The sequence below is a fragment of the Chenopodium album genome, chromosome 9, assembly GCF_948465745.1.
Source record: "Chenopodium album chromosome 9, dcCheAlbu1.1, whole genome shotgun sequence".
Taxonomy (NCBI): Eukaryota; Viridiplantae; Streptophyta; class Magnoliopsida; order Caryophyllales; family Amaranthaceae; genus Chenopodium; species Chenopodium album.
The window spans coordinates 19,528,319-19,555,584 of NC_137842.1; the positions used below are offsets into that span (position 1 = coordinate 19,528,319).

The window sequence follows — 27,266 nt, forward strand, 5'->3', positions numbered from 1 at the left end:
TTGATAATAGGATGCCCACGCGTCTCTGAGCAAAAGAGCTTGTAGGAAATGTCCACGCGTCTCTGGAGCAAAAGAGCTTTTGAAAATAGGAAATTTCCACGCGTCTCTGAACAAAAGAGCTTTGATGATATGCCCACGCGTCTCTGGAGCAAAAGAGCTTCTGATGGAAATGTTCACGCGTCTCTGAACAATAGACCTTTGGTGCTTGAATGTTTGTTGCGATAATGTTCTGAAGAAAAATTTCCGAAGACCAACGTTTGTCGATCTCTAAAGCTCGCCTGAACTTTGCTTTTGCTAAAACCAGTATGTCGGTGTTTCCGTAATGAGCCATATCTTAGGCGCTTTAAGCTAAGTGAGACGATCTTTCATCAGGTCGACCCCTTATTGTGATTGTAATCAAACTGACTACTTAATCATGTCAAATTGCTTATAGGGGCTAACTGGCGCACCAAGGAACCCAAAATTGTTGTATGAAGTCGAAATCACCTTTCTGAGAGGCTTCGAGCTCTATTGTTGTTGAGATATTTCTGGCGCCAAGAATTGATTCTGTCGCCGAACGCTGTGATAGGGTCTTCCCTGTTCTGCTACACCTGTATTAATTTTTGACTATAGAACTTTGGCAATTTCTTTAATTATCTTAGGGTTGACCTAAGGCTTAATGTAGCTTGACTCATCGACTTGACACGACTCAAGGTATAAACTTGACTCGATATGTTTGACTGACTCGAGGTTGACTCGACTCGAAGTAACATGACACATGTGACTCGTGACCCGTGTGTGCATTGTAATGTGATTGTGCGACTTGAAAATGCAAAAAGAAAAAATTTTCCGTCATTTTTGTGGAGGGTACCGACTTTCTCCCGGAAAAAAAAAGGAAGCAAAGTTTGAAGATGCATGTTGAATGAGCTTAGTCAAATGTCATTTGATACTATCTCTCAAGGTGCAAGGATTAATCCATCCTAGGCTATCTCAACTGTTGACTCCATGATGAAAGTATTTGGGTAACTTAGGCACGGAGGCTAAGCACTTCATACTTCTATGTAATGACAATTATGATTGATGTTGATATGATAAGGTATGCTTCATCGTTATGTTAAGATTTCGTGACAAAGGGTTCCTAAGGGAAATATATTTGGTCATGTATGTGTGATGTGTGTGATAGTGACACTAAAGTTAGGCTGCAAGAGCTAAGTGTGTGAAAAAATATATTATTGAAAAGAGTCAAATGGTGGTGACTCTTAGGCTAGGTAAGCTAATGATGTAGGGATCAAGCCCCCAAGTCTAGCTCTAAGTGAATAGGGATGAGCATTGGAGATCCCTTGATATGATCATGGTGTAAGTGTGTGAATGTGAATATGAATGCATGTTTATTACGGCCGCACCTCGATGTGAGGTTGCCTACGTATCCGTTAGGAATCAGGCCGAACGTAGCTCTAGCCGAACCTCGCACAAGTGTGTGTACCTCAAAAAGGTCTTTTAAGGGTTGTAACGCGGTTAGGCTAAAGGTTATAGAAGAAGGGGATAAAGGCTCAAGACCCTAGACAAGCCCCCAAGGTGTGCAACCTTGCTTCTGAATCTTTGTATTTTCATGCTTGAGTTTCTACTGTTTTTTTTTTTTAGCTCTCTTTGCTTTAGCATTTATTTTTATTTTTATAAGTGTGAGCAATCTCGATCATGCGGTCTATCACTCACTTGGCATTCATGTTTCTCAGGCACGGTACCGAGCACTTGATAAGAGACGCAATCTGAGACGTGTTCTTATCGAAGATATTTTCATATCAAAGACATTGGAACACTTGCCCTTTTGTACACTTTTATTTATTTTTTGCTTATGCTTATTTTTGCTATTTATTTTGATCTTTTGAATCACTCAAGCTTTTTAGAATTGCATAAGTTACACACCATCCCATCCCAAGGTTAGGTAGATGTAGGTTGAAAAAAGAAAGGTCTATCGTTAGACGAAGCTCAAAGTGGTTTATGAAGAAAGGATTGTATAATTGAACGGCGAAAGGAGATATGATGTGGCTACAAGGGGTGCCTCAAATCATTAGTATACCTTGTGCTTAATTCGACATGGTTTTTTTTTTTTTTTTTGAATGCAATGTAATGAAATGATCATATGCAAGGAAATAAATGCTCATTTTATTAAAAAGGGAAAAAGGAAAAATCTAGAAAATAAAAGGTGCCTATGCTAGAATTATTGGGGAAGGGTAAAATGAAAAAGAAATAGAAAAAGAGGTCATAAAATCTTGTCGTTGAAGCTCGTCTCTTGTCTTGTGTTGCTTCCCTTATCACTCGCTCTTCTTGTTAACTGGAGGTATGGGAAGCTTGTTGTTATCAATCAAATGCTGGATGGCCTCCTTTAGCTTCCAACAGCTCTCAGTAGTATGACCCCTACCTTGGTGGTACTTGCAGTGTTCGTCTGGATTCCAACCAGGCAATCTTTTCTTAAGTGGGGGATCTTTAATAGGTCCTATGGGAGTAATGATTCCCTTGGCATGGAGTCGATTGAAAGCATCATCGTAGCTAGTTCCAATAGGGGTAAATTCCCTTTTCGGTTGCTTTCGATTACCCATGGCTAGGATCTCACTAAGGTCGAAAGTACCAACACTATTACTAGAGTAGGTGTTTTCGGAAGAAGAAGGATAGTCGTTCTTCTTCCCTTTACAGCCACTGTTAACATTGTTACTAATCTTGGCCTTCTTGTCGCGCGGAGGAACATGAAGGAGATTTGAATCAATGAAGTCTTGAACACGATCCTTGAGGGCGAGACACTTTTCAGTAGTGTGACCGCGACCTTTATGGTATCGACAATAGGAATTTGGATCCCAATTAGGAGAACGTTTTTCAGATGGAGGGTCTTGACTGGGACCAATGGAGTGAATGAGACCTTGATCGTGAAGACAGTCAAAAGCTTCATTGTAAGTCATTCCTATTGGTGTATATTCTACAATGGTCCGTTTTTCCTGTGGCTTAGGAGCATTGAGTTCTTCGTTAAACTCTTGGCGAGAATTTTGTTCGATGGCCATCACCCGATTTGCTAATCCTTCTACCATATTCAAGACCATGGCAATGACATCTTGCAGTTTTCGAATTTCCTCTTTTAGACTTGACGAGTCTTCCTTGGTATTATCTAAGAAAAGACTTTCATCCTCCTCAATTATGGCCACTTCATCGAGAGAGGTCATATAAGCTGTCTCGATCATAGGCTCTCCTACAGGTGTGATAAGAAGTGATGGATCAAAGGATGCTTGGTCATCTTCGATGGCTAGAATCTCGGAAGTTTCATTGTTATCGATCAAATCTTGAATAGCTTCTTTGAGTTTCCAACACTCTTCAGTGTCGTGACCCTTTCCTTGATGATATTTGCAGTGCTTATTAGGGTCCCACTTAGGTGGCCTAGATTCTGGAACCGGATCTTTGATGGGCCCTATGGGCATGACTAGTCCTTTGTGATGTAGCTTCTCGAAAGCCGTTTCATAACTTATACCAAGTGGAGTGAACACCCTTTTTTATCTTTGGATTTGTGGTTTAGAGGTGTTTGTAGCATGTACCTCATTAGAGGAAGAAGAAGGATGGTCGCTCTTCTTTCCTCTCGCACTATTATCTTTCAGAAGGTCATCTTCAATGTCAATGCCTATATTATAGACAGCTTTGAAAGTATTCAAGTTGTGTTGGTACTTTAAGTGCTTTGAATACTTCCCTTGGAGATTCTTGATAAACATCCTCACATATTCTTTTTCGGTAGGAGCCTTGACCATATTAGCAGAAGTTTCCCTCCATTTATTGAAGAAAGAAGTGAACCCTTCGTTTTCCTTTTGTTTTAACATCTCAAGTTGTCTATAGTCTGTTTCGTCTTGGATGTTGCACTTATATCTATCTATGAAAGCATTTGTGATCGACTCCCAAGAAGAGGTTTTTTCTTTCTCGAGAGAAAAGAACCATTGTTGACAAACAGTCTCGAGAGATAGTGGGAACAGAGAGGGGAAAACCTTCTTATCGATACCCTTAATGCTCATTATAGTTTCAAAAGCTCTTAGATGAAAGTAAGGATTATCCGTTGCCTTGAATTTTGGGATGTCGTTGGCATTGAACTTCTGCGGAAGAAGATCTTTATCCACCGAGACCCCTTGTGATGTAAGCTCTTGAAACTTGTAGTCGCTAGACAACTTGCTTAAACTCTCTTGCATGAGGTCCATTTGTTGTTGCTTCACGGGATCATCAATCCTGAGTGCGAGAAGCTTCAGTGTCTCAGTCACAGTAGCTAGTTGGTTCCTGAGCTCATTGACTTCTTCTTGAGTTGCCATTATCCTTTTAGCCTTCCTCTTTTGACGAATCGGTTTATCGAAAAGTGAAACTTGAATAAAGAGGTTGTCCTTGATTAATCGCCCTTCTCTCCTCGACCAAGTACTGTGGAAAAGGAATTTGGGGATATTCATTATTAATTATTTGACTCAAAATTTATTCAACATGCAATGGATGGAGGAAATGAAGAAAGATTGGAATAGAATGTGAAAGAAGATTTAGATGGAGGGATATGAAGAATTAGGAATAGAATGTACCCCCCAACTCAAATGACGGAAAAGACTGACTTGTGCATGAACCTAAGACATGGCCATGGTGATGTGTACTCAAAGTGTGTGCTAAGACTAGTGAGTGTAGGTGAAATGTTGAGACTTTTGTCATGACCATGTGGCTAGACTATGTGACTAGACTCAAGCAAAGACTAAGTTAAGACTTCACGTATATGCATTAAACTGGATAGACTGTGGTATTTTAGCCACAACTTTTTATCTGCGACTCTGATTGGGATGAAACCAACGCCGAATTAAAGATAAAACTCGGGGCTACAGATCCATAGGTTGTACGACTCGTAGTTCTTTCTAGAACTCCAGATATGACCAAAACAAGTTGACGTTTGTGCAGTATACGGGAATAAAAATCCGGGTTGACTTAAAGGAACTATGACTCGATTTTATGTTTATTTATCAGCTCAAATTAATTAATTAATTAATTAAACAAAGTCCTTTAGTCATTAATCAGTTTATTTAGTCTTAACACAAGTCAAACAAACGGTTAGGAAAAATCACAAAGAGTATGCACAACAAATAATGCACAATTAGTCAAGTAGGCACAATATGATGCAATGAGTTTGCAACCTAACCATGGCTCTAGTTCTCTAAAGTTCGGGATATGGTTTAGTCAATAGAGGGTCCATGGTTAATTGTCCGGATGCACCGCGCGGAAGCCTAACCGTGAAGGGTTGGCGCGAGTGGATGGGACACCGCGAGTTTTAGAAAAAAAACTCGCTTCCATGGTTTGGTGAATTCAACAATCTTGGATGTACCCTTTGTTGCACGGAGCGTTCAATCGGGTAGATGGAGCATGAATTCCCAGAGGGTTATGTCCATATGTAGAACACATATGGGTGTCATTGAGAAAAAATTCAATCAGGAAGTAGGATCGAGCAAACAATACGAAAAACTGGTCGAAATTAGAACGCATATTTCTGGCTCGGTATTGGGGGAAATTGGCGCCAGCAAACAGAGACTGGCGCCAGATTTTAACTGTAGCGCCTGGCGCCAATGCTGGCGTCTGGCGCTACGGCCAAAAGTCTGGCGCTAAGCTCTGGCCCCTGACGCTACTTCCCACATGCCTCAGCAGCTTTCTGTGCTCGATAAAATCTTCTAGTTTCGCGCGGTGTTATTTCAGTCCTAGTTGTGAAAGACATTCCTCAAATTTCCTACGTGTAAAATCCTATGTTTTTGACTCATTACGGATGGTTTTTCCAATGAGATCTTTTTTATGCATATGACAATAATGTTAATCAAAATTACGCACATGAAATACTTATAACTTTTCGAGTCTCATCCACTCATTCTAAATCATTGCCGAAACAAATTCAGGAATTAAAATAGAAATCCTCCCCAGTGGAGTCGCCAAAAAACTGTAGGGAATAATTTCAAGCCTTTAAATCCCACTAGCTTGAACCCCACTGTGATCATACACTAAAGTATGGTGGCATCCAAAAGGGAAGAAGATAGAGCAAAAGAGTCGCCAACAAGTTTTTAAGGAACTTGTAAACCGTTCACGAGGTGAAGGTTACACCCCTTAACGATCCAAGAGATCGTCAACTCCATAAGGTCTAGAACCAAATAAGGGTTCGGGGATGAAGGTACAAATCCAACCTAAAAGAGATTGAACATGCCCTAATAATAGGCCTCTACTTTATTCTGATCGTATTCATGTGCGCTTTCTGATTAACATACAATCAATAGGATTATCCTAAACCTGTTTAATCTATGTTGGTTGAATTTAATGCACAAATAAACTATTATTGGCGATCACTTGAAATTATAATCATAGTTAACCTAACAAGATTATTAATATCTTATTAAGCGTGATTACAAGTACCAATTCTCTCTAAACATGCATAAAAGGTGATCAAGCAATAAAAATAAATATCAAGCAACATAATAATAATCATGATAATAATAATAATCATCATAAAATTATAATCATAATCAAAACAATAATAATCATAAATAAAATAATCATTATCAAAATAATAATAATAATAATAATATTCATAATCATCATAAATTATAACAATTATAATCATAATCATGTTCATAAAAATAGCAAGATCCTAGGCATGATACTAACAAGATTAATAACAAACCCTAGCATGTCACTAAACAATAAAAATCAAATCTTTAGCCCTAACATGATACTAACAATCATAAAAATTAGGAAGAACGTAGGAAGCATCGCAGGAATCATAATAAACATATTTGATAATATAACCTTTTCCCTAAACATGATATTAGGAATCATAATAACAATTTAAACATGATTTCTACATCATAATATCAATAAATCAATAAAGTACTTACTTTGATGCCTCGTACCTCTTTCTAATAACAAAATACACACGTTAGTAACTTCAAGGAAAATAATAAACAAACAATTAAATTAAATAATTGAAAGAGAGATTTGGGACCAAACCCTCAGAAATTAAAACCTTTCACGTCTAGGGCGAAGGCAACTTCGAATATGGCTAGGTGTTTCTAGATCTTGCGAATGCGGAATTTTGTATGAAAAAGTAAGAAAGAATTGAAAGAAAGAATACTAAAGAATTAATGAGAACTCGTGAATGAAAGATGATGAATGATGAGAATTGGTGTATGAAAACGGAGTTTTTGATACGATATTTATAAATAAAATCAGCCAAAAAAGATAATGTAACAAAACAGAGTCTGACGCACGCAAAACAAGGTTGGCGCCAACCCTGGCTAACTGGCACCAGTGGCTAGCGCCAGACGCCAATGGCTAGCGTCAGGCGCCAAGCCTGGTTCCAGGCGCCAAGGCCTGGGGTTGGACGCCAGTCTTGATTTCAACGCGTTTTCGAAAATCTGATAGATTTATCGTACTGGAAGATAAAATAATATAATTTATTCGAAAATGCTATTTGATCTTGATTAAAACTCTGAAAAGTCAACAAAGTCAACTTATCAATGCTAATTGAATTAGGAATGAAAAGAACCTTCTAGAAGATTCTAGAAGACTAAAACCATTCCTAATCACATTAGGAATGATAAATCACATTAGGCCCTCCCCTAGATCATTGGGCCGCACATAAAGCTCAAACCGGGCCCAGTTTAGTAAATTGGCCATAATTTCCTCAATATTCATCGGAATTGGGCTTATAATATATCGTTGGAAAGGTCTTTGCAAGCCCCATCCAACTACACTACTATTGGACCCATATCATGGACCAAACAAACTTGATTGGCTGTTTTCTTAAAATAAAGTTTTTAAAAACAGAGAGAAGAGAAAAGAAATAAAACTTTCCGCAACACTAGACCTTTCCACACTTTCGTTTCATTCGATTATGATTCGACGTGAAAGGCACTCATCACCGGGTTTGGTTTTGGGGAGACACAAATGGGTGTCTACACCTAAGAACAATTCTGAAAGTTCCAACTGAGGGTTATGAGATGTATGTGAAAGGGAAATCAGCTGTGAAGGTAGGAAACTTTCTAGATGGAGACATAGTGGAGTTTCTAGGAGGAAAAAGAGGAAAGAATACAATGAACCACAGTGATTTGAGTCCATTGAACAAACTATTGTTCAATTTGGTCAAGAAAGCAATTCTTCCTAGAAGTCAGAAAAAGGATGAAGCGTGTTTGATGGATATGGTAGTAATTTTTTGTTTGGCTAGAAAAATAAAAATTAATTTTCCTTCATTAATGTATCAACACTTGGCTCATTGTGTTCCTGGTAAAAATAAAGCTGGATATGGTGCTCTATTGTTTACTGTATTTGAGTCATTGGGTGTAAAACTCAAAGGAGTTTATGGAGGAGTGCAAGAGAAACCTGAAAATGTGATTAATGAGAAGACTTTGCACGGGTTGAGCTTATGTGTTTTCGGAGGAAAGATACAGAAATATGAAGAGAAAAAGAGTAAGTCTAGTGGAAAAAGAGGCGAAGACATTGTGTCTGAAGGTCTAGTGAGAAAGAGTAGAAGAATATCAGCAAGTGTTCTTCCTGAGACTAGCATGGAAAAACCACTGGAACTTGATGCTGAGGATGAGAATGTAACTGCAGGACAAAAATCTAAACTAATTGACAGGGCTGATATTGCAAAGAAGCAGCTGAAGGAGCAGTCAGGGAAGGTTTAGAAATTGGAAAGATTAGTGTAGGGGCTTGAAAACAGTGTCAAACTTCAGAAGCTGATGTTTCAATAGACTATCAAGAGTCTTGAAGATAAATTGGAGGCTTACATAAAGTAGAACTAGGAGGACAACAAGAAGATTCTTAAGCTCCTACAGAATTAGCCTAGCCTATCTTCATTCCAGCCTTTCTAGCCCACATTTGCCTAGCTTTTTTTTTTTTTCTTTCTGCTGTTTATTAAGAACATTTTTAATTTTTGTTTTTTTAAATATTTTGGGTCTGTAATTATTTTGAACAAATTTGGCAGGATGTTAATAAACTCCTTTTGGTTTTAAATGCCTATTTGGAACTTTGCATATACATGTATACTACTTTATGTTATGAAAACATATGCAGGAAAGTGGAACTAATTGAAGGGAACTAATCAGCGATGCCTTTAGTTTCCCACACTCGATGAATTGCTTGTGGGGTTGTGGCTAGATGCTTAATAACCTCGAAAAATCAGGACTTTTTGATGATGTCAAAAGGGGGAAAAGAAGAAGCAAACTTTGAGGCTAAAGTTGTTTAGGGTTCTAGTTGAGAAAGTATCAAGAATTTCTCAAAGTATCAGAAAGTTTTATCTGATATGGATGCCAGTAGTTCTGTAACTTAATTTAATTTTGTGGTTTGTTTTACTTTTAAGTTTTTCTTATTTTTGTTTTTATTTTTTCTTTAATTTCTATTGTGTGTTTATTTTCAGTCAATAAATTCAAAAATGAAAAAATACGACCTTTTATTTTATTTAACTTTTTAAAAGAGTTTAGTTAAGTTTGTCGTCATCAAAAAGGGGGAATTGTTAAAGCTTAAAGGTTTTGATGATGATAGACTTAAACTCAAGCAAACTCGACTAATAAAGGTTTCTTTAAGTGTTTGATTAGAACAGGTGAAGCGGACCTTGGTGGTGGAAGATTAACTTTGTCTAAGAGGACATGAAGAGAGTACCTTAAGAAGGTTAAACAAGATAAAAGAAGAGTTCCCTAACAGGAACTTGAAGACAACAGGAGCTTGGTCCTGGTCTGCGTGAAGCCCAAGTAATATTTGGGTACAGAATAAACGGCGCAGCAACTTAATTTAGTTAAGATTTTATTTTCTAGATATGTTGTTAAATATGTTAAGTAGGATATGCATGAAATTTATTAGAATCGTGACAAGGGCTTGGCAAATTTATTAAAACGGAAAAAGATAAAAAGATAGATTTTAAGAAAAGATTTTCTAAGAGATTTATTTCTTAAAAACTGAATATCGAAAAGATATTATTCTTTTTATAATCTTTCTTTATCTTGTTTTCCAAAAATATTTTCTTTAAAAATGATTTACTTAAAACCGTGTTTTGATATTTAGTTAATTTAACATAATTATCTTTTAAAAACCCTACTTGCTATACGAGCTTGACTTGTATAAATAGTAAAGATCTCATTTCATAGTTTTTGTGAGTTTATGCTTGAAGAAATCATTCGTGCTTTAATTGTGTAAGTTTGCCAAAGTTATACCTTTGTCATATTAGTTTCGGTTTCATGCATAACTTGCCTAACATATACTAGGGTCATATATTTTGTATTGGTTGGGTTCTTGGGTGAGTGTGTGAATTATATTTTGCATATAGTGTGTAAGCTTCTAGTGTGAGGCTGAGAGAGAACTTTGAGAGTACGAGTGAATCTAAGTTTGTGACTTAGATTGGGTAGGATAGGGTCCTACTGTGTAACAAGTTCAGCCTGGAACTTGTGAGTAAAGGTCTGTGTATAATAGGTTGTAATTTGGGATTGCCCTATTTTAGTGAAGTAATTTGGTTTTGGAAATCCCTCATGAAGGGTCGAGGTTTTACTTCCAGTTAGGCCCTAGAAGGTTTCCTCGTAAAAATCTGCGTGCATTGCAAGTTCCTTTACAGTTTATTTATATTCCGCAAAACGTAGCAATAGGAACTCACATATAATTCACCTCCCTCTTGTAGTGTTCATCTCAACTAACAGTGTACCTTTGTGATGCTCTTGGGAAGCTAAAATGCATAACCTAAAATGCATCAAATAACCAATGCATTGTAAACCGTCTCTAGGGGCTAGTATGTTGGTCGTGAATTGGGACACACACCAAATTGCAAAAATCATACACAAAGTGATCCGCATATCCAGATTAATTAATTGTAAATTATTTGCGTTTAAAAATTCCCTTTAAAAACAAAAAGGAGTACTGTAATACTTTAATATTGGGATTTGGTTTTAATTAAAACATGAATTCAAGCTTGGTAATGTTGATTCCACACGTAGCTAGGGAAATAATTGAGAGAATCACGGCCGAATGTTTGTCTTGGCCTACCTAGTGGAACACAAGTATCCAACCTACTTCCTCCGTTCCTTATTGTTTTTGATGTTTGAAATTATGCGCGGTTATTAATAAATTGTGTAAAAATGAGTTATATTAACATAAATTCAATCGTTGAAAGTACAAATTTAGTTAAATAAGGAATATTATACATGTGGGGTAAAAAAAGTAGAAAGAAAGTATTACCTCCGTTACATATTATTTGCAACGATTAGACATTTTCCCCCACTATTTTACGTCAAATCGTTGTAAATAATATGTAACGAAGGTAGTATAAGAGATATAAGAGAGAAAGTAATAATGAGTATTGAAAATCCATTAAAATATTACAAAAGGTACAATTGTGCATGAAAAAGTGGAGGGCAATTGAGTATTTATATTGTAAAGCAAGGGTAACATTGTCCAAAATTAATGACTTAAAAAGAAAAGATCCAAAATGTAAAGAATAAAGAGGAACACCCTAAATGGAAACATAAAGAACATATAGGAACAAAGGAAGTACAATCGATTAGATTTTAATTAAGTAAAAATTGTCACCATTAATCCCAACTATTCTCCATCCGCCAATATTAATACTAACTTCAGTTTATTCATTATCACTCCCAACTTGTACTTTATTACTTTTTATCACCCCCAAGTGACTTGAAACCGGTTGAAGAAGTAAACCATGCTGACTTGGGATTACTTGTACACATGTTGCAACCTGATTGGTTAAAAAGTAAAAAAAAATTAAAAAAATTAAAATTATAAATTAAATATTAAAAAAAAAACAAAAATAAAACCACCCAACGACAGCCGCAGCCACCCATGGCCAGCCAACCCCTTCCCCTGAAGCACCAACCACCGCCCCCTGCTCCACTTTCTCCACGGCCACAAGCGCACCAAAGCAGCAGCCCCATTCGTCTCTCTTTTCTCGCGCACCAAAATTGGAATTAACGGGGAAAGGAAGGTGGCTGGTCGGAATTCATGATGAAAGGTGGTCGAAATTCAATGGGGATGGAAGGTGTCTAGTCGAAATTTGGGAAAAGGAAAGGATGGCGAAATCCGATGGGGAAGGGGGCGAAAACGAACGGGGAAGGAGATGGAGCTGCGAAAACCGGTGGAGAAGGGGGTGAAAACGGCGGGGGAACTGGGGAAGGGAGAAGGTTTGTGGTCGGAGTTAGCAGCGGCTGCCGAAACGGCAGTGGCTTTCTCCCTGTCTGCGACAGCAGGGGCTGCCGCCTACTGTAGGTGGCAGGGCTGCCCGACCACCCTGCTGCTGGGTAAGGGTTGGGTTTTTTTTTTGTTATTTTATTTTATTTTATTTTATTTTATTTGGATCTATCACGTGTGGAGTTGTGGACACGTGTCCGATAACTTACAGTATCAAGTTGAATGACCAGTTGGGGGTGCTAATAATTAATAGGGTATAAATTTGGGAGTGACGAAAAATAAACGAAAGTTGGGAATACTATTGGTGGACGGAGCAATGTTGGCCTGTTGGGATTAGTCAGGGTAATTTTTCTTTTAATTAAAGGATCCATTTAAAATCTGTTAAGTTGCGCAAATATTAGGTAACTGGTGTTTAGTTTGCTAAATTGGAATGGATTGGTATTTGTTGCACATGTGAATGTGATGGAGGAAAGATTAACCTTTGCAAGAAAAACAATAAGTAGCCAACAAATATTATAGAGAAATTTGTAAGCTTATTTGCATGGACCTAGCAGGTTTCTGATAACATGAATATGTTTATAAATTCATAGGAATGTGTCAATATGACATAGACATAGTTTGATTATGAATTAGAATAAAGTAGTGAGTTGCCAACAAGTACTTAATTATACATTTAAACCATTAATAAATCATTGTACGAAAGAAAAAGAAAAAAAAAAAAAAAAAAAAAAAAAAGTCCATCATGATAAGAGATAAATCCGAAAAACAACATGAATTGATTCATTAAGGTTACCCCTCTAACAATCCATAACATTTTTTACTCCATCCCTTGTAGTAATTAGGGGTGAGCAAAAATTCCGGGTACCCGGAATTAGAATCGGAACCGGTTAGGAATCGGCGGGTCCGGAACTGGAATTGGACCCGGTGGTTCCAATTCTGGGTAATAAATTAAGGACCCGGTTATAACCAATTCCAATTTCAATTCTCAACTTTTTGAAACCGGAACCGATTGGGTACCCGGTTACCTAATATATGCTAAACTAAATAAATTTTAAATAATAAAAATATGTTGAATGTATCTAATTTGTAAATTAAAATAGTATTAGTAATACTTAACATAAATACAAATAGCTTAATGCATATATAAATATAAGTATTAAACGCTAAAAATAAACCTAACTAAAATAAGAATTATAATTTGTATTATATTTTAACAATTACATACATAAGTGGGTACCCGGAACAGGAACCGGTAACCGGTGGTTCCAATACCAATTCCTAAATTTTAGGATCCGGTTGAACAAATTCCAATTCCGGATCCGAATTTTAGGACCCGGTTCCAACCAATTCCAAGTCCGGGTACTAAAATTTTGACCGGGTACCCGGTTTGCTCACCCCTAGTACTAGTAATGGATAGTCTTGCCCTAATGTGTACATTTTTTTTCCGAAATTCCTCTTTTTAAAATAATTTATAAATTCAATACCTGTCACGAAATATTTTCCGTAGTTTTCATTAGAGTGTAGAGTAGAGTATTTATACAAGTGATTAGGGGGCTCAAGAAATAGGCCCGTTAACTATACAATATAAACACTAATTATAGGCCCTAACACCCCCCCCCCCTCAAGTTGGAGCATGCAAATCACAAATGCCCAACTTGCCAAGTAAATACATGAATTGACTTTTACTCAACCTTGGTGAAAATATCCGCTAATTGGTCCGTTGTCTTCACATAAGACGGACTAATGATACCATCCTGAATCGCATCACGAAGATAATAACAATCAAATACGACTAGCACGACTATCACTATCAAGAAAACTGGCTCGGGTTTGTTTTGCTAGAGGACAAATTTCACATGCTTTATGTAAACACTTAGGAGCAGAACTACCTCGAATAGAAGGAAGCAATTTGACAATTTTCTCTGACGGATGCCCCAAACGACGATGCCACAACTCGAATGTAGAAATGTCCGGACCTGTGAGAGCACACACTTTTGGGAGACGCCGGAAATAATATAGTCCATTTATCCGTTCACCGCCTCCAATTAAGCTCCCCGAGGATTGATCCTGTATAGCACAAAGAGAATTAGTGAATCGGACAAAGCAATTAGAGTCATCAATCAACTTAGACACCGAAATCAAATTACAATTCAATTGCGGAACAAATAGAACATGTTGAAGAGTAATGTCATCTGTCAAAACAACACGACCCTCCTTAGTAGCCATGGCCTTAGCACCATCGGGAAGATCAATGGGACAAGAAGTAATGAAGTGAGCATCTTGGAGAAATCTCTCATCGCCGATAACATGATGGGATGCACCGGTGTCAATAATCCACGACGATGATAAATAAGCATCATTAATAGAATCTGTAGAAAGAGCAAATACACCACCCAAACTAGGAGTAGAGGTGGAAATAGAGGTCATCGGCAAGATAGAGGAAGCAGCGGCAAAGGCAGAGTGAGGAATAGTAGATGCAGTAGGTGAAGAGGCGTTCAAAGGAGCAGCAGTATTGGAAGCCGCGGCCTGTGGTCGCGGGATAAACCTGCGGACTGGAAGAATCTGCGGGATTGAAGCAGACCCCGCGGGACAGGGTCGCGGGTTGGCACCTCGACCTGGCTGAACGTGCGGCAGAAGCTCAGCAGACGAAGGTGCAGCACCCGCGGCTGGCAGAGCATGCGACAGAGAAGTATCAATGGACGTTAGGGAAGGTCGACCTTTATGCCCGTATTTTTCCAGCCACCAATCGGGTAGCCCGTGGACAAGGAAGCAAGCACCATAATCGTGGCCCGATCGATTGCAATGGGTACAGAACAATTGTGACTTAGCATTCACCATTGTTGATAACAGAATGTTAGAGTAGAAATTCAGAGTAAGAGGTCCGAAATTCAGCAAGATAGAGTAGCAATTGAGCAATTTGACAATGTAGAGTAGCAATTTAGAATAGGAATTTAGAGTAAAATAGCAGAAATTTAGAGGAGAATTGGTAGAACTTTCAGAAATTTGGAGTCGAAATTTCAGATTAAAAACAAAATAATCAGAAATTCAGCAATTTAGAGTAGAAATTCGGATTAAAAATTCAGAAAATTAGGGATTAGAATGTAGAAATTTAGGGATTAGAATTTGATTGGCTCCGATACCATGTCACAAAATATTTTCCGTAGTTTCATTAGAGTGTAGAGTAGAGTATTTATACAAGTGATTAAAGCTCAAGAAATAGGCCCGTTAACTATACAATATAAACACTAATTATAGGCCCTAACAATACCATTATTGTTATGTCTAATTTAACTTTTGAGTTTAGACTTTAAAATCGTTTAAACAAACGAGACATTACCGAGCCAGTAAGCTTATAAAAAAATTAAAAATGCATCGAATAAGCATATATAGGGAATCAGAAATCAATTACATTATACTAAAGGCGAAACATAGAGAACACTTGGCAAAATATTGTAAAATGTTTTCCCTCCAAAACCACTTACTAAAAAAAACTTATTGTAATTAAATTATGACTTTTAGTTTGTATAAAATCTAAAATAAATGTCCTTAAATATCAAATTGCCCATTATATCTATTATATGTTTAATTAATTTCTTTCACAATATTTCATACTTTTTACTACTAAGTCTATTTATAATATTTATATCCATTATTTTTGGTAAAATTTATTGTCATTAGAATTATTTAACAACCGTGCATTGCACGGGGTTTAATCTAGTCAGGAACATATACAAATTTATTTACCAAATAATGAGACAAAACAGTTGCCTACAAAAATCCGAACTTCTAATCGAAGTAATTTACAGCGGATAAAATGACAAAAATAGCCCCCTGTAAACAACGCCAAAATGTGCCCACTAGCTTCACGTGACTCTGACAACGCAAACATCAGAAGATACAAAGCAGAAGGTGAAGCAGAAGAAGCAGACAAATCAAGAGAGAGAAAATTTTAGTGAGAGAAAGTAATTAAGTTTATATTTTAAGGGTTACCCTAATAATAGTAACAAAAGAGTAAATACGTAAATTATGCCGAGGCGAAAGAAAAAAGAAATAGACGCCGGAGATGATGCGGATGAGTTGAATTTGTCAAATTGTAGCGAATCGACAGCCAGAGGCATGTTCTCTTGGTCAGGGCTGCACTTAGATTGGTGAGGGTGCGCGCTATACATGATTGCGCGCAGTACAGCCGAGACTGTTGGTATGTACAATGTTTTGTTCCGCGCCAAAAGCCACGTCAAACTCATTAGTTGGCAATCTCTGTTGAACATTTTTGATGCTCTGCTAGTAGTACTGCCTCTTTTAACTTTTGTTCCGTTCTTGCCCCCGTCTTTTAGCTGTAATCATGGACAATTATAACAATTTGTGATTAAAATTACCATGGAATATAAACGATGGTTACTGAAAAATATAAAATAAATAAGCTCCATCATACAATTAAAAAAAAAATATTTCGACAGAAATTACAACTTTTTTTCAACAAGTTAAACAATTTGGATTTTATAAATTTGTGGTTTGGAGCTGCAAATGTGTTTACGTCCTATGAAAACAAATCTGGCATACTTTACTGTATTAGACTTTTTAACTTTAATTTCTACTCCATCAGTTTTTAAATACTTAGCTTCATTTATTTATGCGCGGAGTTTTAGGAAAAATTGGAGAAAGTAATAAAATATGGAGGTAGTGGAGTAGTTGAGAAAATAAAAAAATTTAAAAAGCAAAAGTAGTGGAAGAATAGGAGGAGAGAAAGTATTATGTTGGGTCCATTAAATGTGAGAAATGAATTAAATATTATAAAAACTTTCCATAAAAGAAAATAGAGCAAGTATTTAAAAACGGCCGAAAAAGGAAAGTGGAGCAAATATTTAAAAATGGAGGGAACAAAAATGAAAACGACGTGTTTAGCGCTATATGTTTCATTGTTTTGTAGTACTATGTAGCCGAGTTTTTTTTTTTAATTCTTCTTCTTCTTCTTTAAATAATCATACCTTTTTTTTTTTTACGATAATTATCAAACTTTGTTTTTTTTTTAATGGAATGAAAAACAAACTAGAATGGCCTTCTGTTACATAATTATCAAACTTAAGGGGTGTTTAGTTCTCAAAACAATAATCAAACTTAAGGGGTGTTTGGTTCGTAGGTTCTAAGTATGAGGTATAGAGATGGAATGAATAAAACCCAAACCATTATGTGAACCAAACGCCCCATATCTTATATACATACACTAAAAATAGAAACAATCTCAAGTGTCAAATGTCGATACCATTCACATAATCATAAACCCAAAACGTCACCTTAAACTTTCTATTTCTATGCTAAATTCTCCTTATAATCATAAGCCCAAAACGTCACCTTAATCTTTCTATTTCTATGCTAAATTCTCCTTATAGAGTACTAGTAGAGCCAAAAGTAGTACTCCACTTTGAATTACATTTCTTCTTTCCTCGTTATATTTAGACTTCTAGTCTAGTCTAAAATTAAAAGTTCATTGATACATTGCACAATTCTCGTATATAGCAAATTTTATAAAATTTGAATAATTTATAGAAATGAGAAATATCGAATTAAAAATATAATAACGTAGGCCAGAAAATGTTGGCAATGCTGGATTGCTGGCACAACCTTAATCACATACAACTGTGAACTGTGTGTATTCCACCCATGTCCAATTATCTTCGAGAAACACAATTTGACAATGAAATGAAAACTGAAAGGCAAATTAGGAGTAAATTAAAGCAAAACTTTTTTTTTTTTTTTCCAAAAATTCTAAATTCAGGCCATTACATAAACATGAGAAAAAGATTCATCCACTACCCAAAACAACTTTTTATACCTTGTCTCTTCTGCTACTATACATATACCCTTTTTTGAAAAGGTGTAACGTTATAAAATAATTTCATATTTTATTTGGCAAAATAAAGCCAAAATTAAAATCACATTTAGCCTATACTTAACTAGTTAAATTAAGGGATAACTTTTTGTAAAGTATACCCAATTTTGACATTGCTTTGGAGCTAGTTGAAAACGTATATTCACTTTTTTACTTTTAGCATTGACAATTGTTTCATTTCATTCGATGATTATCATCCTAAGCTTTTTTTCTTCATAATGCATTGAGAACCGAGATACACACTATCACTAATATTACTCACTCAGTCACTCCGTTTCTAAATATTTTTCCAATTTGAACGGTAAATGTCTCATAAAAATGTTTCAAGATTGAAATCATTGAAGGGTAGTACATAATTACTTTCTATTTTTGACATTTATAGTCACTTAGAGTATTTCATAAGCTCTAAAAATAACTACAAAAAAAAGTACTCCGTAATAAATAAAACATTCTAAAAAACCAAATTCATAAATAAAAATTGACAATAAATTAAAGTGAACATGAGATCCACGAGTGAGAAATTAATGAAAATTGGCATATATCATTTATTAAGGGGGGACAAATTAATAAAATAAATTCAAGAATGAAGATCAATAAATGAGGAAATGATTGGAGAATTTGAAGAAAATAACGTAAAAAAAAAAATACCTTTTCAAGAGCACCAAGGCATTTAGTACACCCAGCATAAGTAGAATTACGACAGTTTTTCTCCAAATTCCTGACGCTAGCAGTAGGTGTCGCATTCCGATAATTCGCCGTCAAATTAAACGCAGCAGGACAACTTAACGACGCGATTTGATGAAGCCGAATACCACAAAAGCACAAAACGGTGTCGCATGTGCTATTCGGCTGAGGAAGAGTGATGTTTCGTTTCGAAAGCGACGATTGAAGCGAGTTGACACATTTTTGGGAGTCGGATTCAGGCATCATGGGTAAAACAGAGTCCGAGTCAGGGGAAACGGGGGGTTGAGCCGGGGGTAGTTCGAGAGCGGACCGAGCGTGAGCCGCGTACAGCCACGCGGCTAGAACCGGGCAGCAGCGGCTACGGTCTAGGTTGTGCCCACATGCTTCATTGACCCCACCGAAGAGCTCGTCAGAGAGGTCTAAGTGGCAGGTTTGTGAGTCGGTTTGGAGTGGGAATGCCGGGACGGTGTTTGGGGTGGTGGGGTAGTCGTCTGGTTTGGTGGGTTGGACTGGCTCGGAGAGTAGACCGGCTGAAGTGAGGTGGGGGTAAAAGAGGGTGAAGTATAAGATGAAAGGTATTATGACATAATGATGAAGAGAATCCATTGATGAGTTCTTTGGGAAAGAAGAAAGGAAGATTCAATGAGATACTTAATTGTTTAACTTTTTAAGGGAGTGTTTGTTTGGAAGAGAAGGTGAAAAATGAGTGGGGTTAAGGAGAAACAAAGGGTAGATTTAAAGTCATAATATGTGGAAAAGAAAGTGTTTGCCAACCTTTATTTGTGTAAAAGATGATAGGAGAGAGAAAAAAGAGATGCCAGGAGAAGGTGAGGACGATGGGAAAAAGATGATTAGGAAGAGGAAAAGTCGAAAAGAGGGGTATGGGGACTAGTGAAAAGATGTTCAAATGTTATGTTGTGCCTTGATCTTCATTCAATCATGCCCCACGGTCTAAATTCATGTTTAGGTGAAAAAGTTGATTATATTGTGTAAAGTGAATAATTATGGGATTAGAGACGTTAGATTCTTAAAACATTTCTCCTTGTCTTTACATATTGAGATAGTCACCTTTAACTTAATTGATTAGAAGGTGAAATTATACACTCTTACTGTTTAAAAATTATTAACACAATTTTCACTTTTTACCATGCTAGGGTTGCTCGGCGCGTGCGTTGCGTGTGAGGCAATGTGGTGTTGTTAGTGAGCACGGCCGGAATTGTGGTTTTTTTAAGGCTAATATGTAGGCTTCTTTAATGTAATTATGAAATAAATGTAGATTTATGAGTGAATGTATATGTCGATAAATAGAATTAAACCAAAATAAGTGATTGTACATGTTTTTTTTAATGGAGTTAAATGCATAATATATGTATAAGGGTATAAACTAAGTTGGTTTACTAGAGTATTTATTGTGAACTATATACAGGTATATAATCTAATTTAGGGTCTGTTCACATTTACTGAGCTAAACTGAACTGAACTGAATTGATTGGAGCTGAACTGAACTGAACTGAACTGATTGGGTTGAACTGAACTGAATAGAGGTGAAATGAATATTTAATGAGAGAAGGAAATTAACAGCAGAACTGAACTGAACTAATTGGAGCTGAGCTGAACTGAACTGAAATTAAGTTGAAGTGAACAGGCTCTTAGACGTGGGTTGTAAGGGAACATTGGATAAAAGTTGAAGTTATTGACTCTTTGGTAAAAGATTGGGTTGTAAAGAGCAATCATTTTAAAATTGATTTAAGAGGCTTTCTTAACGGAGTGTTGCGAGATATTTAGTGTTGTCTCGCAGGGGCAAAGTTGTCTTTTGATATGTAATTTGAATTTTCCCAGCTGGTTATGCCGTTTCGAGGTAAAGTACTCCGTTACGAGGAAAGGGTGAGACGTCCTTTTCACTTACAGCTTTTCGTATATCCTCTCTCCTCTTTCCTGTCGTATTTTCTCTCTCTTCTCTGTTGTTCCAATTTTTCTCTTTCGACGAAATTGAAACTGTCAATCTTCTTCGATTTTTTTCGACAAAATCGTCCCCCGACGAAGAGTTGCTGGATTCATAGGTTCTCCCCGTTGGGATCTCTGTCCACCTCCGTCAAAATTAAAGCGTGAGACGTCCATCTCCTTCAGGTATGTATTTTTTTTGTGTGTTTGAAGAAATTTGAAATAGGGTTATACTTGTAGTCGAGGATTAGTTATTGTTTTGTGTTGTTTAAATGAAAGATTGGTTTATTTTGATGAATTCGAGTGTTTGGATGGTCGAATTTAGGGTTTCGGGGGTCGAATTTAGGGGTAAGGTTTTCTAAATTCTCGAATTTCAATTGGGAAGTGGGTTGTAAATGTACAAATAAGGTAAAAATTGTGCTTAAAGTCGTTTGTGTTCCATTAAATATTTGTCAATTGGGGAAATCGGGTTTGAAAATGGGACAAAATCAGTGTGTGTCGGTTTTTTTTTTTTTGTTATTTTTAAGCGTACTGAGAACGTTTTGTTGAGTTTAATGGTTTAAGGCTTGGTATTTCTGTTTTGGCTTCGTATCCACATGAATGTGTGTATGGTTTGTCTGATTTAATATCATTGTAGTTATTATTTTGTGTTGTTGAAATCAAAGATTGGTTTTTTTTTTTTTATGAAATCGGGGGTTTGGGGGGGTCAAATTTTGGGGTTAGGTTTTCCAGAATGTCGAATTTCAATTGGGAAGTGGGTTTTAATTGTACAAATTAGGTATAAATTGCAGTAAATTCGTTGCTTGAACTATAACCTCAATAGTCTTTTTTTTTTTGGAGCAAAACTTCACATATATTTCTAAGACAAAGGCATTAACCACCTTTCAATGTTGATTGGTATATAGCTGTTACAAAGTTCATTATTAACACCCCTAGCTTTTGCTAGAAGCCTCATCACAAACACCCGTTGGGGATTAAATCATCAGGCTGTAATTACTCATCATGACTTGTGCCCATGGAACATTAAAGAAAATGAAAATGTGAATGATTCTTACCATTAGGGCCAGAGATATTGAGGCAAGGCAACCTTAGCCCACAAGAGCAAAAGACTATTGAGGCAATAGTTCAAGCAAGGTAGGTTTTCCATTAAATTCAATTGAGGAAATGCAGTTTAAACTGGCACAAAATATGGGAAGGGTGGAACTGTTTTATTAATTATAAGGGTAGTGAGAATGTTTTTTGAGGTTAATGGTTTAATGCTTAGTTTTTGTGGTTTGGGTTTCGCTTCGTATCCATATGAATGTGTGTATGGCTTGTCTGCTTTACTGTCATTGTAGAAATAATGTCCGCTTTATTTCATGGTTTAATGGAATCTTTCATGGTTTATGGGTTCACTGCGTTTGGTTTGTTTTGTATGATTGGCATATTGTTTTAAGAATTATGTCATTAGTAGTAGTGCCTTTCTTGTATTTGTAATCAGTTATTTAGTTTTGGGTTTGTTATTTGTAATCAGTTATTTGTTGTTATGCCTTTCTTGTAAGATTCTTGTAAGGAGTTTTTATTGTGTTAGATGTTTATTTGAAATGATTAAGGTATATTCTGTTAGAAAGCTAATGTTTGGTTCCAAATTATGTGCAGACTCAGTGTAGTGATGAAGAAAAAGTCAATTGTTCGGTCGATGAATCGGACAAAGTGGGGGGTGAGTATTTATTTGTTGTTGTTGTTGGTGTGATAGAATTTTAAAAGTGGAACTAATTTTTGTAAGATGATTTTCAGGGTCCATTAAAAAGAGAGGTACGCAAACCTGTGGGTTCGTCATTGAATCTGAAACCAGTGGGCCAATCGAAGAAAATGGGGATTGGTAAACGAAAGGGAAGAATTGATGGTGAAGACGAAGAACATGATGATAAAGAACATGATGATCAGGAATCTGAATATTCGAGCAATGAGGATTCTGATTCTAGTTCTGGAGGATTTATGAAGATGATGATTAAGGAGTACATGAAGAGAAAGAGTAAGAAGAGAAAAGGGAAGTCGGTGTGTGGAGGGGGGAATAAGAAGGTATGAAGATTTGTTAGTTGTGAAGGATACCATTATTTTGTATGTGAAAATTTGAAATGTAAGAATTTGTTGCTTTTCCTGGTAGGGTATTCAAACATAAGGACATAGAGTTATGGCCGATGGTGTAGTCCTACGGACACATTATGATAACATTGGGAAGGTATGGTTTGGTAATAGGTTATGTTAATGTGATGTGCTTCGCTTTGGTAGGTTTTGGTTATCTTCTATTTTGAAATAGAGTAATGGAAGAAATGGTCATGTGGTTTGGTTTGGTTATCTTTGAATCTAGTATTTAGTTTTAACTGAATTTGAAAAACAGTGATGGGAGTAATGCTAATATGTTTGCTTTGTTTTGCAGCAGCCCAATGTTGTTTGTCGAGTGGAAAAGTTTTGTTATCTGGTCAAGAAGTTCGATCCGAAGAGACGGGAGCTGGTGGAAAGTATGGGCTTTGGGGGGTTGTTGCATTTGGATATGAAAAATATCCCGAGGCAGTTTTATTACTGGCTGATGAGTAGGGTCTTTGGTGATGGGACAGTTTTCTTTGGTGATGGATCAATTCTTCCGCTAGGGCCAAACCCAGTAAGTTCCATTCTTGGGATTCCTATGGGAAGGAAGGAAGTTCCTCTTGTTCTTGGCGATGACGAAGACGACACCCAGAAGATTATGCGGGTGTTTCAACAATACGGTGTTGGTTTGAAGCGAGAAACGGTGTCTCTCAATCTTGCAGCTGCAGCCATGTGCCCTGAGCATGAAGATGGTACTCTGGTGGAGCTGGAGACGGAATTTGATGAAGAGGACTTTATGGTAGCTTTCCCAATTGTTGCCCTAGGAATGATAGTCTGCACGACGACAAACAGTTCAAACTTGGTTGCATCGTTGGTGCCCACATTGGTAGTTGCATCTGTAGCAGGAGAATATGATTGGTGCAAGTTCACAATTGACTGGGTGCGCGACTCCGCTGATCGATTTCAAACAAAGTTCCAGAAAGATGGATTCCGTTGTGGCTGTGGTGGGAGCTTCGTGTTTCTTATGGTAAAGGTTACCCTAAGTTTTTGGTTTTTTAATGCTTTAAGAAAGTGTATGCTAATTAAAGTTAGTGGAAAATGCAGATTTTTTATTTGGATCACCTCCATCGTGTACCAAATAGGTGGGGTGTATACCCCAGGCTGAAGGTTTGGGATTCTGACCATTTAAAAGCAGTTGTAGATGAAGATAGGAGGTCTGATGAAGAGTTTGGCTTTTTGCCGATGAGAGTGGACAAAAAAAGTTGTGATTAATCATTTATGATGGGTTGTTAAATTGGAAGTGAGATTGTTAATTGGTACTTGTGTAACACGTTCTTGACATTGCGTATGGGGAGGACCATCCTTTGGTTCCACGTGATGATGGAGATCCCGAGCTGGTGCACAGTAAAGTTGCAAATACTTCGGTGAATTCTATGGCGGATCAGGTAATTGCTTATACATCCTGTGATTTGTTTGGGTATGGTGCATAGGATTATTTGAGCTTGCCGCCTTCTAAATAGGATTGTTTACTTTTCTGCCTTTGCTTGTTATTTATATTAAATCAAAGAACACCATTTTTGAATCTTGTGTTCTTTTCCTTATATTATTGTATCAGAAATCAGGGTTAGTTATTGTTCTATAATTGGAGCAGCATTTAACCAAAACTAGTAGACCATAGAGTGAATTTATACATGAATCTTATTATGATGGTGTTTTAGTCGTCCCAATGAAAAAATGGATGGTTTTTAGTTTGAAGAGTATTATGTTCACATCGATGTAACATTGTAAACATATTTGGGCTTGATATATTTTGTTGAATTATAACTTTCATGTGGTCATAATAAGTCAGTTATTAATACTTTTCCCTGTTATTTATGGTGGTTAGGTGCTTGCTCTATTAACTCATAGGCTTGTTAGTCTAGTGGAGGGCATAGTTGGTAAAGCATTAGGCAGTAGTTCAAAGGCTGGTCATCTTGATATGCACACTGTCAGCATGGGTAAAGGGAGTCAGCCCCGTCTTAGTGGGAGTAGTAACAAGGGTGCAAAAGTGTTGAAAGCACCCCAAGAGAAGTGCCCAGCTGAAGAGAAGGAATCTTGTAATTCTAGCAATGGTGAAATTGCTGATACGATGACTCGGGAAACAACTTATGATAAGCGGTTGGAGACCTTTGTGAAAGGATGGAAGGATTTGAAGGATGAAAAGCAGTATTTTTTTTTTGTCTATCCTTTCTACTTTCTAGCGGTTTATGTTAGTGTTAATGTTAAAGTTACATGAAAATATTTGGTTTGTCCATTTAGATAGTCCACATTGTCCTTAATCAATCTTGTAGATTAAAAGATTTATAGCTTGCTCTAACATGGTTAAAAAACTTAACTGAGACATATAGACTATGTCCAATTTAATTGGTTGTGTTTGTAATGGCAAGGAGGGACCGTCCATCATAGAGTGTGATGGAATGAATGCTACACAGAGGGACTGTTATGGTGTTGTGGTTCCTCGAGCCCGTCTTGGGCATCAATATGTGAGAATGATATCGATTTTGTACACAAAGTACTAGGGGACAGTTGAGTTTCTGAATCGGAGGAAACGAATTTTGATTGATCCTTCCTATGGAATAATTATATGATGTATGAGTTGTTTTACTTGTCATTATTGGCATTTACTAACATTCGTGAAACATTTAACTTGTGATTTATGCAGATGATGATTAAGGCTAAGGAAAAGGATTATGCAAATCTTGCAAGGAAGTATGGTAAGCCGTTGTTAACTATTCCAAATGATAATATTCGACTAATATGTACCTAACTTTTTGTATTTTATAATGTTCGTTGTTGATATTTTTATTCTCATTAAATTATAATTTACTAGTATTTTATAATGTACCTAACTTTTTGTATTTTATAATGTTCGTTGTGAAACAGTTGTTTTTCTCAGTGCTTGATGGATCGTCAGAGAACGGGGATGAACACTGGTGGTGCCTTTTCATTGATTTGGTGAAGAAGCAATTCTGGATGATTGATTGATTCATTATATCCGGATCCTTATGAACAACATTCAGAGCTTGTTTCTGAAATGGTTAGTAACTTGGCCACCCCACTTTTTGTGTTTTAACATAATTTTCAGTATAATTTGAAAATGGTGAGATTTTAAAAGTTGTACCAATCAGCAGGTGAAGGCCATTGATGTTCTTTTCCAATTGAAAGATCCGTTGTGGGAGTTGGGGACTTGTGAGAAATGGCCCAAGCATGTGGTGGGCATGGTGAAGCAGACGGATACGTAAGTTTATTAATTGTCGCATATAATGTCATACTACATTTTGTTCAATTCAACTAACCACATCCTATTAATGTATAGTTTCTCCTATGGTGTGCTAATGCTTGGTTGCATTAAGCACTGTGCCCGTAATTGTCCTGATACTAGTTACTCTCTGGTATGTTTATTGTTCAAGATGGCTGCTTTGCTATTTTGTCCGGAGAAGAAGTTGTATAACAATTTTTGAAAATATTTTGTGCAGGAGAAGAACTTGAAGAAGAGGTTGTTTTTGGAGGATGCAAACAATTCTTGCAACGGATTATTAGCAAAATTTGTTGAAATTCTGCCCAAGGATCGAGTCCGGCCCAGAAGGACAATGTCTTCTCAAAAAACTTTGTAGTTTTGGTCACTTAGGTATTTTTAGGTGGTGGAATTATTAGCTAATCTAAGGGAAAAATGTTGGGGTATTTGTGGTGTTTTTGTGGTGGAATTTGAATTTTTAGGTGGTTATTTCTGTTGGTGTGTTAAACCAAACCAAGTGGTTGGTCTTTATGTGGTGATATTTTGTTGTTGTAGACAATGCAGGTTGCTTAGACAATGACAATGCAGGTTGCTTAGACAATTTGGTTGATAGAGTTAATTCAGAACACCTAAGTTGGTAAGAAAAATAAGTAACATAGGGAACACATACAAGTCAGTTAATTAATTAGTAATTGATTTAAAACAAGTCCGGAAAATACATTCCCATAACTACATACACTCTCACAAGGTTGATTCAAATTTCATAAATTAAATCTAATTTTCATATAGCTTTAAACAGTAATACAATTCTAATTTACTAATAGCTTTTGAAACACGAATTCATTTGTAACTTAATAATAGCTTTTGAAACACCAATTTAATTCTAACTTACTAATACCCATAAAAACAGTAATTCATTTCTAAGTTACTAATAGCTTTACAAACACTCATTAAATTCTAATTTACTAGTAGCTTTAACAACACCAGCCCCGAGCAATCAACAAAACTCAAAACTAGACTCCGATGTCCACCCAACACCCTCAGCGGAGTCACTTTCCGCATTTGTCTCATACAAATGGAGTGCATGTTGTATGCGTCTGACATACTCAGGTGGGTAGTCATTGTAGGTGAATGGTTTGGCATTAACAAGAGATAAGTTAGCCATCTCATCAAATCCATTTTCAGACAACATTTGGCGTCGAAATGCAATGCGCTGCTCGGGGTTGGTTG

At 36.7% G+C, this 27,266-nt stretch overlaps 2 protein-coding genes across 5 annotated transcripts; one reads left to right on the top strand and one right to left on the bottom strand.

The window, feature by feature from the left end:
- Positions 1-15,908: 15,908 nt before the first annotated feature.
- Positions 15,909-19,582, bottom strand: LOC145559637 (putative GPI-anchored protein At4g28100). The gene is made up of 2 exons (XM_081621030.1): positions 18,719-19,582; positions 15,909-16,517 (listed from the first exon to the last, which is right to left on the bottom strand). The coding sequence occupies exons 1-2, from the start codon at positions 19,358-19,360 to the stop codon at positions 16,170-16,172; spliced, it is 990 nt and encodes a 329-aa protein (XP_081477156.1). The 5' UTR covers positions 19,361-19,582; the 3' UTR covers positions 15,909-16,169.
- A 1,120-nt stretch (positions 19,583-20,702) lies between these two features.
- Positions 20,703-26,577, top strand: LOC145559638 (uncharacterized). Of its 4 annotated transcripts, none has more exons than XM_081621032.1 (10): positions 20,703-20,881; positions 22,334-22,394; positions 22,472-22,756; positions 23,115-23,789; positions 23,867-24,207; positions 24,648-25,515; positions 25,685-25,838; positions 25,933-26,039; positions 26,118-26,193; positions 26,278-26,577. In XM_081621032.1, the coding sequence occupies exons 2-5, from the start codon at positions 22,347-22,349 to the stop codon at positions 24,032-24,034; spliced, it is 1,176 nt and encodes a 391-aa protein (XP_081477158.1). In that variant the 5' UTR covers positions 20,703-20,881; positions 22,334-22,346; the 3' UTR covers positions 24,035-24,207; positions 24,648-25,515; positions 25,685-25,838; positions 25,933-26,039; positions 26,118-26,193; positions 26,278-26,577. The 4 variants fall into 4 exon arrangements, with proteins under 4 accessions (XP_081477158.1, XP_081477159.1, XP_081477157.1 ...); XM_081621033.1 differs by having other exon boundaries at positions 25,464-25,515; positions 25,930-26,039; XM_081621031.1 differs by having other exon boundaries at positions 25,464-25,515.
- The last annotated feature ends 689 nt before the right edge of the window (positions 26,578-27,266 follow it).

Coding starts and splice junctions, on each gene's coding strand:
- LOC145559638 (XM_081621032.1), top strand. CDS start 22,347: ATGAAGAAAAAGTCAATTGTTCGGTCGATGAATCGGACAAAGTGGGGG. Junction 22,395..22,471: donor TGAATCGGACAAAGTGGGGG/GTGAGTATTTAT, acceptor GATGATTTTCAG/GGTCCATTAAAAAGAGAGGT. Junction 22,757..23,114: donor GTGGAGGGGGGAATAAGAAG/GTATGAAGATTT, acceptor TTTGTTTTGCAG/CAGCCCAATGTTGTTTGTCG.
- LOC145559637 (XM_081621030.1), bottom strand. CDS start 19,360: ATGGATTCTCTTCATCATTATGTCATAATACCTTTCATCTTATACTTC. Junction 16,518..18,718: donor GCCTTGGTGCTCTTGAAAAG/GTATTTTTTTTT, acceptor CCATGATTACAG/CTAAAAGACGGGGGCAAGAA.